Source organism: Clytia hemisphaerica, unplaced genomic scaffold (assembly GCF_902728285.1).
Source record: "Clytia hemisphaerica strain Z4C2 unplaced genomic scaffold, Clytia hemisphaerica genome assembly, whole genome shotgun sequence".
NCBI classification, from domain to species: domain Eukaryota; kingdom Metazoa; phylum Cnidaria; class Hydrozoa; order Leptothecata; family Clytiidae; genus Clytia; species Clytia hemisphaerica.
Genome location: NW_027104561.1, coordinates 198,435 through 212,445, shown reverse-complemented (window position 1 = coordinate 212,445; position 14,011 = coordinate 198,435). Strand labels below are relative to the sequence as shown.

Sequence of the window (14,011 nt, the reverse complement as noted above, 5' to 3'; positions counted from 1 at the left end):
ATAATTCATGTAAAAATAATATTTTTTTTATATTTTTATATTTATAGAAGTGTATTTCTCAGGTCTATTGACCTCTATGAAACAATCTTACATCTTTACAATTTATAGATCTTATCTTTCCATTCGTTTGTCAATTCTAGTTTGAATTTCCCTACGGACGGTGCATTTACAACATTGGTTGCCAAACTGTTCCAAGTATCAATGCTCCTATAGTAAAGTGAATTCGTTTGGTATCCTCTAATGCCGTCTTCAGCGAAATTCCTCTTTAATTCGAGATTGTGCTTACGTTGAGGTCGATTTCGAAGAACGAGTTTCTGACATAGGGAAGATTTATCATAGACATTAAGATGTTTATATACTTCCACCATGTCCCCGATTTTACGCCGGATCTTGAGGCTGGGTAGGTTCATGACTTGTAAACGTTCTTCATATGAATGGTTTCTATAACCACCGACAAGTCTTGTGGCCCTACGTTGGACACTTTCAATTGCATCAGAGTGTTTGATCAGTCGTGGAGACCAAACAGCTTGCGCGTACTCAAGGTGAGGTCTCACAAATGCAATGAAAAGTGTGCGGAGCATCTCGGGAGAAAGGAAGTCGAAGCTTCTATTAATCAATCCAACGATCGAGTTAGCCTTCTTGATCTTGGTGTAGATGTGTTCTTCGAAATTCAATTTACTATCAATAATCACTCCAAGATCCTTCTCTTGATCAACATGTTCTAGGACAGAGCCAGCGATCTCGTAAGGATGTGCATGTTGAATGTTCCAGAATTTCCCTAGTGTCAACACGTGGCACTTATCAGGATGGAATTTCAACAACCAGTCACCAGACCACTTTTCCATTGCCTCGATATCGTGCTGAAGTCTAATTGCATCTTCAGCGTTATTTATTTCTTCAACAAGCTTTGTGTCATCGGCAAAGAGAAACATTTCTGAGTTGGTAACTTCAGCTAGATCATTGATGTAAATAACGAAAAGGAGTGGACCTAAGACACTTCCTTGTGGTACACCGCTTTGCACCTGGCATTTCTTAGATAACTTTCCATTGACCTTCACATATTGGTAACGATCGGACAAAAATGCTTTCATCCAACCAAGTACCCTTCCTCTGATACCATACGCTTCGAGTTTTCTTAGTAATCTGCGATGTGGAACGGTGTCAAATGCCTTTGCGAAGTCGAAATAGATTACGTCAACAACCTTATCATTGGATATCGAGTCTGCACATTTGTCTAAGTAGTGAAGTAGTTGTGTCACTGTCGATCGTTTACCCATGAACCCATGTTGTTTGGTTGACAGCAATTTCTCATTCGTGAGGTGTTCCATTATTTGTTTCTTTAGGATTCTTTCCGTTACTCTACACGCAACTGATGTTAAACTAACGGGCCTGTAATTTTCTGCAAGGTTCTTTTTTCCTTTCTTGTAGATCGGGGACACATGTGCAGTCTTCCAATCATCAGGTAGTTTACTTTCTACGAAGGACTTGGCCATGATAGGGGCTCCCCCAGGGGCTGGCGTGACGCGTGAATGACCCTTTTTCCTGTCGTGAATACGTGAATTGGACTTTTTCAACGCGTGAATACGTGAATTGAGATATCTGCGTGAACGTGAAAATATGATTTTACCAGCGTGAATTCGTGAATCGAGATTTTGAGCGTGAACGTGAAAAGCAAATTATTGTCTAAAACAAAACTGAATAAACCTAAATATGTAAATTTTTTTTTGCTCGCTTCGCTCGCATTATCCTTCATATCATTGACCTATTGCCATTGTAAAGTTATTCAAAATAATCAAAAATTGAAACAGAAACACATATTTTTTCCTTATTTTTCTAACGGCGCATTTTGTGATGCGAGAGTGTTTTGAGCCAAAACAAAAAAGTCTAAATGAGAAAATTTTCTTCGTCGGCGCTAATGATGGTCGTCTTTCTGTAATCGCTTATATTGTTACTAAATGCAGTACACAAAATGATACCGCATGAACTTGGAGACAGTGAAGGGTATTTGATTCTTCGATAATTTACAAAAGTAGGTAGATAGTTCGAAAATTTTTTATATGATTGCATCATTGAACTGTTCGAACATTCAGAAAAAAAATCTTGTGACGCCGCACCGTGTCAGGCAGGTACGTCACTCGCCGTACCAGATTTGTACCAGTAAATGGTCAGTGTTGAAAATAATCAATCTTCATTGACTTGCGACTTTCCAGACCATGAATTTGGGCCAAACCTCGATTTAAATTTATTCTCAAAATAAAATATATTTAGGGCCTGCGACGAAGAAAATTCGGGGGGAAACCTTAAAGCTAAGGCTTAACTTTGCACTTACCTCCCTTAAAAAGCAAACTCAGGCAGGGTTTATACCACCGTACGCCAGTTTTTTGTAACTTTGGCGTGATAGACGTGATAGACAGACCTTAAACATTGCCCTATGAAAGCTCCAATAATTGTAAGAGGTCTTAATAGGTCGACGCTGTCGAGAATAAGGTCAAAAAACTGCAGAAAACGTTATGTTGGCCATAAAAAGGTCAAATTTAGCCCAATAAGGTCACAATTGTTTAACAAAAGAATTAAAAGCAAAATCAGCGCGTGAACGTGAAAATGGTTTTTTTCGCGCGTGAATACGTGAATTGGCAAAAAAATTTGCGTGAATACGTGAATTGAGGGTCGACTGGGGGGGCCTCATGATAGTATGTAAAGGACCGGCTATGTAAAAGGCCAGCTTTTTCAGCATGACTGGGTGAATCTCATCAGGTCCTAGCGATTTATTAGGATTCAAATCTTTCAGTTCCTTTTTGATCATGTCGATTGTTAGATCGCATGCTACATCTGTGTCTGAAACTCAGGTAGTGATCCAGCAGGTTCATTCGTAAAAACACTGCAAAACTGATCCTGTAGGATGTCAGCTTTATCCTCATCAGTAAAACGAAGTGATGATTTATCATTTGGATCAAGGAGAAGAGGGGAAATTCCCGTTTTGGTCTTCATTGAGTTCCGGATATGCTTCCAAAACTTCTTAGGGCTTCTTTTTGCTTGACCACAAATTCGTTCTTCTAGTGTTCTTCTTTCTCGTCTGATCTTTCCTGTAACCTTGTTTCTCGCAGTAGCGTAAATAGCTCTATTTCTCTGTTCCGAAGTTGTACCTATTGATCTTATCCATTTGCGATGAAGGCGACGTTTTTCTTTTAAGCTTTGTTGAATATCTTGATCGATTGCAAAACTTCCCTTTTTTCCGTAGGCATGTTTCCCTTTCGTACGAGGAACGTACCGATTCCTAAGCTCGAATAATTTATCTCGCAACATCTTCCAGCAATCATTTACGTTTGCATTTTCTTGCTTTTTGATGGAAACCTGTAACCCAGTCAGAGTTCTCAAGATGTCCTTTCATTGCTTCAAAATCTGCCTTATTGTAGTTATAGTTTTCAATAATGCATTCTGTTTCAAGGTAACATTCGAACGTAAATGATAGAACACTGTGATCACTTTTATGAAGTGGTGAAAGATAGGTTATGTTGCTAACCTGGCTTTCTTCATTTGTCAGAATCAGGTCAATAATTGATGGCGTATCGGTACCTCTAGCTCTTGTTGGTTCATCGACGTGTTGGTAAAAGAAGGAGTCTCTTAAAGCTTCGAGAAATTGTTCGTCTTCCTTCGTGTCATCGTGAGGAGTTGACCAGTTTTCCCAATTGATATCTTTATAGTTGAAGTCACCGACGATACACTTATGACTGTATTTCTTATTCATTGCTATTTCCTTCAGAAGAAGATTAAGTGCTGTATTGTTTTTTGCTGATGTTGGCGTGTTGGTTGGACTTCGATACATACATCCAAAAAGCAAAGAATCCGCTCCTTTGAGTTTGATTTCCAGCAAGCATACCTCCTGAAATTCACTATTGGGTGTCACTTCGACTACATTTTTGATCGATTTATGTGTCAAAACGATGATTCCACGTCCAACATTATTTAAGGCATTTGTTTCGTAGGGTTTGGAGTAGCCTTCAATGTGGTAGTCTTGTATGAGACGTTCTTTTTTCGATTGTTTCGGTTTTACTTCACAAATTGCAATGATATCGGGTAGTTCTTTTGAAATCACTTCATTTAGTTCTTTTCTCTTTATTTTAGTTAGTTGGTCTGTATTAGTATATAGTATGTTAAGGTTTTTATGGCCCCATTGAAAACGATGAAAAATTGACACGCACCACACTCAAAACTTTCTGATATAAATGTGCTCCAGTAAAATTTTCCCATAAAAATATCAACCCACCAGAAAAGGCTTAGGTTTTTGACACGCTTTGCTGGTAATCTAAATGTTTTGCAGTAGACTCCCGTTTATTCGAGGCTTCAAGGTCTCCTTGAGTTTCAAGCCCAAAGAGCTAAAAGCAAAACTTTAACCCTTCTCAGGCAAAAAACATTGAAGCCACTTTAATATTTCGCATCCAAAACGCGCATAGAACACGCCGTAATCATGACGATGGATTGTATCTAGTGGTTCCTTTGTTTTGGAGGACTACATTCTTTGAAATCTATCGATAGATTTTAGTTTCAATCCGGTGTTTTGAGTAGAAACTACGCACGAGCGTTCTGGATGGGAAATAAGTGGTTTCATTTTCCATCCAGGCGTCTCGCCTCTAGCCCTTCGAGCTTGAAACCCAAATAGGGCGGCTGTATCATCAGCGTATTCTGCATCCCCTAGTTTGAAATCTTCACCTTTTGTGTTTGGTCTCCTAACTGGTTAGAACGAAATCATTTTTGGTGCGAAAGATGCATTGTGGGTGATTACAAGTCTGCCTCCATGTAATCATAATAGCAGCAATATACATTGAAAAGAGTATTGGACCAAGTACATCACCTTGTTTTACTCGGATTTTGCAATCAAGTATGTGTGATATGGAATCGACAGTAAATTTTACTTGAATGGTATGATGAAGTGCTTTGATAGCACTGAGTAGCTTTGGAGGTACGCCGAATCGATCTAGAACTAGCCAGAGAAGATCACGCTTAACGTGGTCAAATGGTACCCACGTTTGCAGGTTGTGTTCGCGTCTCTTTTTCAATGCAATTTTAACTGTGAAAAAAGTGTCTGTACATCCTGTTCCTGTGCGAAACCTGCACTGTGTCATAGTCCAGGCTTTCAGATATCGGTGTAAGACTCTGATGAACATTATAGACTATTTCCAGTGGCATAATACCATGGTAATCACCAGGTAAGCTCAGATCACCTTTCTAGGTAAAACTTTTAGTAATCCAACATTCCATTGATGATCTAGTTGTTTCTGAGTGCTCCAAAATTCTAATACAACGTCTTTTAGAATTGTAAAAGTCTCAGGGAGTGCAATCAAGGATTTGAACGTTAGAGGAGTTAAACCGGATTCTCCTGATATGGTACATTATTCTTGAGTGATTGCGTTGCTTTATTAATCTCATCATCTGTAGGATTATGATCGACACATTCAAACACTGATTGTCGTTCGAGTAGTTCAATGACAGACGAATTCTATACCCTATTAGGAACATACTATCAAAAATTTGCCCAGATCCAAAGGTTGCCCTACGAAGTGACACAATTCACTACCTCGCTGCTAGTCCATTTAATATTTGTTCCATTTCTCCGAACTAGGTCACTTGACCTGCTTGACTTACCCTAAATACACCTCTTGCTGCAATTAAGGTATGACGTCATCAATACTTTGACTGCAACCTCATGAAATCAAGAGGAATTTTCAGATTTTCACCTAAGGAGCATATGAGATGAGCTGGAGTTTTTACAAGATACTTCACTAATTGGTCATTTAAAGTGATAAAGATGACGCGTTCTTTAGAAAAAGTAATAAGATTCTTTTATTACATTTTAACGACCAACCAAATCAAAAAGAGCTTGTAAAAACTCCAGCTTGTCCCGACTAAAAAGTAGTGTGGTGGGGTCGGCTAAAATTTGGGCAAACTGGGGAGGGAATTATTTTCTAAAATTATAATATATAGGTTTTGTGCTTGTTATATGACCTTTATTTCTGATTGGTTCGAATTTATTAATACTAATAAAGTTATTCAATTTGTGTTGTAAACCAAATAACATGGGAATAAAATCACGTGAACTTTTTCGAGTAATGTTTTGACTGTACTGCTATAATTTTGCAACCCGCGTATTTAGCATTTTGGAAAAGTTACCTGGCGCCCACAAGAAATCTGTTGAGGGGAGCTTCTTGCCTGAAACTTGTTAATTTAATTGATTTATATTCTTCATGAATTATTAGTAAATGATGATTATTATTGACGGTGCTTCGTGCTAACAAGGTGAGCAGTTAATCACTCATTAACCCCCAGGAATGCTAAAATCTTTCACAGGGGTAATAACATGTTAATTCTGGTAGAATTTGGATTGTAACCTAAGAATACCTTAAGAATTTTTAAGGATGATTTTCCGGAAGAGTTAAGAATAGCCATGATGAAATTGAAAAACATCATTCTTATAAAAATGTTTGTATTAGTATTTATGTCTTTGTGTCACAGACCCGGTGGAACCTCACCCACTGGAAAATTTAGCTGGGAAGGATATCCTATAAAGTCAGTCCTACTTTAGTTCCATATATTCATTTTAAAATCAATGAAAAAATATTGGACTCTAAAACCATGTTTTTCAAAGGGTTTTTTTTAACTGGGAACACAACAAAATTTAATTCCTCATTGGAATTTCTATAGAAAATTTTGCCCCTTCTATGAGGTCAGCCTACATTGTGGCTATGAAATAAAGAAGGGACTTTTCAAGCTTTGGACCCCGAGAGTCAGAATAATCAAATTCGGTTGAAGTAATTGCAGTACAATGAAAGGAAGAGCCTCGAGCCTACTGCAGGTCACATCAAAGATAAAACGACAAATTTTAATCATGATTTTCTGGATTTCTATCTTCTACCTAAATATACAGAAATTTAAATAAATTGCATCCCGGGATTGAAAACCAGACAAAATGCAAAAATTTTAAATGGCAAAGTAGTATAAAACTCTAAGTACGTATGTAGAAAATACTACATCTGTGACGATCCTTGCTCGACAAAATCGATTTTGGAGGTTTTGATCTCTAGAATTGACCATCAATCTCTTATAAAACTTTTTCTATGATAAGTATTCGAAAATAAAAAACGTATGTTTAAATGTCTGTGAAAAAAATAAGCCCTACAAAAAGGATTACGAACTATGAAAAAAAAAATAACTTTCTGAAAATAATATCTAAGGCTTTTAAATAATCTAAACGAGGTTTTTAGAAAGGTCGTTTTGATAGACAAAGTCAAATACTCAAGCAGATCAAGAGTTGGTGTTCCACCATCATAGCCTGATATTTTCAAACACAACCATCAATCGCTTGGTCACATGGTCGACTTGTGAAGATAGACTGGTAAAGAGTTTTATAAGAATAGAGCGTTTTTCTAAGTTGAAGACCATACGTTAGCATGTCAATATCAGGTTCTTTAACGGTTGGAGATGAAAGCAACAACACCAGCGACAAGGGCACCAATAGCACCGACCCATCCCAAAGCGTATGACCAACCAAAGTCAGCGCCGCTGTTATTATCAGTGTAAACAGATAAACCAATCAACGCCAAGACAAATGCAATTACCATAACCAAAGCAATAATTTTAACTTGGATTTTATCTTTTAGATAATGGTAGATACTGAGAACACAGGCTACTATTGTGGTCAGTACGGATAATACCATGAATGCTTGAGTTGCTCGTAATTCTCCAGAGACATCATCACTGCTATAGGTATAACAATTTCCAGAACTGCAAGATCTAAATAAACCAGAGTCACCAACTATAAAGAAAAAAAGAGATAAACAGTAAAAAGTCTTGTCTTCTGGACAGGTAATTGAAATTTGAACAAATATTGTATTAGGTGTTGTGCAAAATCTAAAAAATCTTTTAGAGATAAAAATGTTTATCCTGACTAATTTAGTAGCTTTTATGACCCTAATCAGGTAACTTCAAAACGTCCTCAGTATCCAGAAACACTGACAGGAGGGTTTTCAGGGGGTACCCGATCCGGCTAACCAGCCAGTACCTTCCCACAATAAACCAAGCTTTTTATTTGCTAACAGTGCAATAAAAAAGGCTATTTTCGTTTAGCATGATTAGATTCCACTTTTCCGTCAAATTTCCTTATATTTCCGTCGACAAGATCCAAGATTCTGCAACCGAAAGCTACTTTGAAATTCCGTTTTCCCGTACTAGAACAGCCCAATTTTCGAAAATGTGTATTCCTTCAGATTCTCCGTCAACTACAAAACCCTTGAATATATTGGTGTTAAAATTTTCCAATATGAGTTTAGAAAACGAATTATGAATGATGGCACCTACGTATCGATTTGGACCATTGGTTGCCACCAGTTGATGCTGCAAGAATGATAAACTCTACAACACATACGATCACCAATACTGCTTTCTTCTTATCCACCGCCATATTGATACTGTAAAAAAAAACAAAATCATAAAGAATAATCTAAGTCTGTAGCAAACATCCAAAAAAGGCTTAATAAGATTGTGATTTATTCCAGGCTTTACTTTCCCAAAAATCAAAAAGTTAAAACACAACTAAATGCGCAGAATATACGTGTCTGCAACATTGAAGTTTTCATTTATGTACTCCCCATGTATAATACTCACAATCATATGATGTGACAAAACCAATATTGAAAAGAAAATTGTGTGCGAGAAAAAAATACTGATTGGGGTCATTGAATAGAAGACAATGAGGGCGTGCACACTCATTATTGTATTTCGCACATCATAATTGGTTTCAAGGGAATATTCGCTTTTTTACAAGAATAATTTCATAAGAACACGATGCTGAAAATTGGCCAAAACCTAAATACAATTTAAAAACAATCTGAACCTCAAATATCAGAAAGTACTGATTTTAGCAGATTTTAAACATACTTTAAGGTGGTAGTCTACCGCCAGATTTCAAAAGTCAAAAAATCACATTTTTTGCAATAACTCAAGAACTTCTTTACATTTCGTAATGAAATTTTCAGGAAAAGTATATCAACTATTAACATTTCTAAAAATAAAAAAAAATTCTAAAAATAACCAAAGACGGGGGTAAAATCAGCCAGGGGGTAAAATACTTTATTTTGCTTGTGTCAGGTTTTCTGAGTAGTCGGCTTGACCTTTGAAGTTAGTTTTTTTTTTAAATGACTAATATTTAGAAAAGGTCTGGAATGAGTGAAAAAAAAAATTGAAATTTTTTTCCAGGGGGTAAGAAACTGAAAAAAACGTTTTTTTGAGATTAAAAATCAGGAAACCAATTTTAAAACTTTTTAATCCATTCATTCAATACACAATCATGTAAGGAAACTTCCCTGAAAATTTCAAGTCTGTAGCTACTCTCAATCCTAAGATATTTCTGACAAGGTGAATGCAAACCCCGGAACGCGTTTTGAGAAAAATCAAAGAAAAAGACAAAAATGCTATCATTTAAGCTGGAAAGCTCTTTTCAAAAAATTTCTTCACTGAATACTCATCAAACCAGTCAGGTTTCATAAGTTAAAGTAAAACATTTCACAAAAATTGATAAATTATCCAAAAATCAACAAAAACATGTTGCGCTAAAGTTACGTAAATATAGCAAACTTTGCGGTAATCTTGCGATAACATCAAATTTGGGTGAAAACAGCCACATAAGTGTGACAAAATGTTCATTGAAATTCCAGCATGACTCTCTATAGACATGGAAACTTTTCTAGTGCATATTTTTATTCACATAGACTTGAATTGACAATGAGCTGGCTTGATCGAAGGCGGCGCCTTCGCTTCGGTTACCGCCTAGGCGGTTATGAATGGCTGGTGTCAGATGAGAATGTGTGTCTCCAGAAGTTAGGTCCAGTTCATTATAATGCACATTTCTATCTCTGTTACATCATGTTGTGCTTGGAAATATCTCAGTTACATTTAAATCCACTACAAAACAATATGTGAGCCACCAAAAGCACACTGTCTATGCTCAAAACAAAATGTCGACAACTTAAATGTTTTTCGCAGAAATCCAGCAACACAACCAATGTAGAGCAACTTTATAGATTCTTTAGAGTCCATTCTTCATTTAAATAAATCATTTCAATCAAAGAGATTAAGTTTTGATCTAAAACTTGCCAAGAAACCTGCAGAATCATGCTTACAGCTTGCTTTTCAGCTGGTTTTGATGTGTTACACTACTGCAGCTACCATCTTTAATTTCAAGGATTACGTAATGCCACGGAAAATAATATTTTGACGCTCGAAAAGGGCGTAAAAAGAGCTTTCTTTTGGCGTATCACATTGCTATGTTTCGGCCGAGATTGAAGAAATAAGTCCTTAGCAACGGGATTTTTTCTGTTGCTAGGGCGATTTTTCAAGCACCCAACAGGATAAAAATGCTCACTGCGGCCTGAATGATAAAGATATAGCTCTGAAATTTTCAGGAGATGTTCAGAAAGACCTAAGGATCTCAAAACACCCAAAAACCAGAATTCGACAATTTTTTCGATGATTTTTTATTTTTGGGTAGACTACCACCTTAAGTTTTCCAATAAAGAAACTATTAAGTCTATAAATTTGAAAAAATTAAAAGGAACCCAGCCTTGGGCGAAAACTTACTGGTTCTTATAAAAAAGCGTTTAGCTTTTTAAAGCCTTTCTTTTACTTAGTGCAGGTCAAAGATTTATAAAGCTCCAAGGGCTAGATGTAAAGTTTTTGCTGAAAAGTGTGCCGTGGTTAGGTAGGAAATCCTACCTAAGTCACGTAACATTTCAATAGAATTTCAGCGATTGACCAATCAGAAGCTTCGAAAAAAATATATGTTTATATGAACGAACAGATGATTCAAATTGATAAAGAAAACCGCCTGTTTTTTAGTTGGTGAAGATTCCAAATTTCATATCGTTAAAACTCAAAAACATTATGAAAATTTCAAAAATTACACTAACTTTCCTAAAGTATTTTATCGCCGGGAAGAATTTTTTAGCCAAACTTATCAAACGGGGAGGTAGTCTCTCCGAGTTTTTTGAAACCCTGCCGAAGACTCAGTATCTCACATAATTGGAAGTTTATCGTGAATTTGGCGAAATTTACGTTTGGCTACATTTTGAGAGATTCCTCCACCATCTGGTCTCTTATCATTGCAAGAAACCATCTCGTAAATAAAAGAATCTTACCTTCTCAGTTGATAGCAAACCACAAGACAACTAGTATCCTTCAAATTCAAATTGCAGACTATTACTAATTCGACAAAAATATTTTTTTTGACTTTTGATAATACTTTTATTGAAGCATGTCTCACTCAATAGGGGTGTATACAACTCCACTCCAATGGAAATAAAAGCTGTAGCCTAACTCTATCCATTTATGGTTAAAAAGTACCCTTCACCGTTTTGCTCAAAAAGGATTATTACACTGTATGTATTGTCTTCTGTAATGAATATAGTCACGACAGGGCTTTTATGAAACCCATTAGATAAATGTTACTGTGATTATACATTCTTACTTTCTCCATTTATGAAAACACCGCCCTTTTATAAATGTACGCTGGGATACATTCTTTTGTAAGACGCATTGCCATTGGTGTTTTGAATCGTGAGAAAAGTAGTATAAGCCAATGAAATTAAAGCTACTAATAAGTTCCTTCTATAGTGTGAAATTTGATTTGATGTTATGTGATATTTTAACGTCAGTTTCGTTTGCCTGGAAAGCTCATCATATTGGTTTCGACCGTGGTTTCAAATTAATTCTAGTCAGAACCTTTGACATTTAATGAAATATTATTAAAAATGTAAACCTTTGTTAAAATAAATATTGAAAAGGATTTATATTTTTAGTACGTGACCAACCAAGGCTTATGTCTGAAAGAAATAGTGAGTTTAAGAATGTGTGTTTTTCTGCTACAAATATGGTTTGCTTCTGATTTCTTTAGATCCCGATCAACTGAGGACGAGAGTAAAAAGACATTTTTACCAATTTTTTGGGTCAAAGCTGCGGGTATTTCCAAATCGCTTCAGTCACTCCGCCGTCTTCAAAAGTGCAAATCTATAAACTAAGAAATATCTTTACAGATGTGACGGTTGCTACAGGAACACATCTACCTAACTGAAAACTTTTTGAACTAAAGAAAACTGTAATAGCCGTAATACCGTAATAGAGAATAATAACTTTTAAGTTCACAGGAAGAATTCATTTTGATTATTGTCCATGTGACATTCATAACGTCCATATAACGTTAGATGAACGTTGAAACAACGTTGTGTGCCAGCTTGGCCAGTTGAAAAAAAGGAACCAAGATTGCTTAATCTTTGATTATTGTCAATCTAATCCGTCTCAACTGTACAAGGGCACTTTAGTTACAGCCCTGTGGGGTAGTTGCCCCTCCCCCAATAATTTTTCAGAATGATTATTTTCATTGTTGTTTTTTTTTTTGATAAAATAATCGAACGTGTCTGATCGACCACCGAAAGATGGTTATCTTTGCAACTTTGGATGTTTTTGTATGTGGTTTTAAAGGGTATCCACTGGTATTACCTCATATATAAAATTTTAGACCATTTTTTCAGGAGGAAAAGTTCTTATTAAGCCGACAAACCTTTATAAGTCTGACCTGGAGCTATATCCGCCATATTTGATCGGAGTTTTTTTGAAAGTGGTACCCGCAAAGAAGTCATTGTAGTGTTAAAACCTTGCCTAACGAACAAACGGCACTATCACTTATGTGCATGCGCAATGAAGTAGATCTACATGCTCTTGATGCGGTAACCACTTAAAAAAAACTACGATCAAAATATTTTGCTTGGCCGGGTTTGAGAAATTACCCCTACGGTCTATATACAGCTCAGTGCGTTCAGCCTCAAAAGAATAATAACTTTTTGAGGGAACTATACAATGCTGGACAAAAGGTTTGTAGACTTCTGCAATATTTGCAAAATACTTCAATATCGACCAAAAACAAGTTGCCAAGAGGCTCTGGGTGCTTTCCAAACCAATTCAAAGCTGTTCAAGTCTTTGAAAGTCACCCACTGCAGTCAAACCGCAAGGGCAAACCACAAGGGCTTGATTAACTGGCTTACACCAGTATCAAAACGCTGATTTTTTGCTTGTGGTTCCCTCAAAAGCAATTCAAAAGCAATGCAACGACTTCAAAAGTGTTTTTCTTAACTTCCATCCCCTTTCAGACACATTGAAGAGTCATTTTGCTCTATTTCTCATCATTTTTCACTGAAATTTCATTTGTCTACAACCTTTTGTCCGGCATTGTAACTTAAAACTTATATTAATTATTACAGTATATAAGTCTATATACTCTTTCAAGCATCCATGTCCTTTGCCACCCCTCAGCCGTTGAAAATCAGCAAACTCTGATACTCAGGGTATAAAGAGGGTATAAAGAGTTATCGGAACCAATGCTTGCTGAATTGTACTCTACTATTCTTGACATAATATTTTAATTTTTGCTGGACGATAATAAAGTCTATTTGGCCACGTTGAATTCCATCTGGGTGTATCCAAGTAGGGCGTCTATTAAGATTGTGCTTAAATAGAGTATTTGCATGCAAGGATAAGGTTCACAGAATTGAAACCTCCATTCATTTCTCCAAAACCGAAAATATTTTCATCCTCAAGGAGTACATAATAGGGAGCATATATTTACAAGAAATGGAGAAAGAAAAGGTTATCAGGTATAGGAAAAAGGGTTCACAACACACTATCAAAGACCAGGTAGGACCTTTTTTCAGCCCGCTAGGGTAAAAATTACGGCAACCGAAACCTGATGGGATATTTTTTATAACTGGGGATTTGAATTCCATTGTTTTCGGTCCAGAAAATTCAGTGGGGATTGAAAAAAATGTAGTTGAAATTGCAAATTGCAGGTAGAATTGGCTTATTTGATCATTTTCAGCTGGCAAAAGAATGTATAGAGTATAATTTTTCACTTTGAACTATATTACAACTAATATTTTGGCAAACTTTTTTTCCACTGGGAAGGAGGTACCAGCAG

General features: G+C 36.4%; 1 protein-coding gene across 2 annotated transcripts; it reads right to left on the bottom strand.

Annotated features, from left to right (window-relative positions):
- Nucleotides 1-6,881: 6,881 nt before the first annotated feature.
- Nucleotides 6,882-11,464, bottom strand: LOC136823202 (epithelial membrane protein 1-like). Of its 2 annotated transcripts, none has more exons than XM_067079373.1 (3): nucleotides 11,184-11,464; nucleotides 8,350-8,459; nucleotides 6,882-7,807 (listed from the first exon to the last, which is right to left on the bottom strand). In XM_067079373.1, exons 2-3 carry the CDS (start codon nucleotides 8,450-8,452, stop codon nucleotides 7,461-7,463), a joined length of 450 nt encoding a protein of 149 aa, XP_066935474.1. In that variant the 5' UTR covers nucleotides 8,453-8,459; nucleotides 11,184-11,464; the 3' UTR covers nucleotides 6,882-7,460. The 2 variants fall into 2 exon arrangements, with proteins under 2 accessions (XP_066935474.1, XP_066935475.1); XM_067079374.1 differs by lacking the exon at nucleotides 11,184-11,464 and adding an exon at nucleotides 8,656-8,680.
- Nucleotides 11,465-14,011: the final 2,547 nt, after the last annotated feature.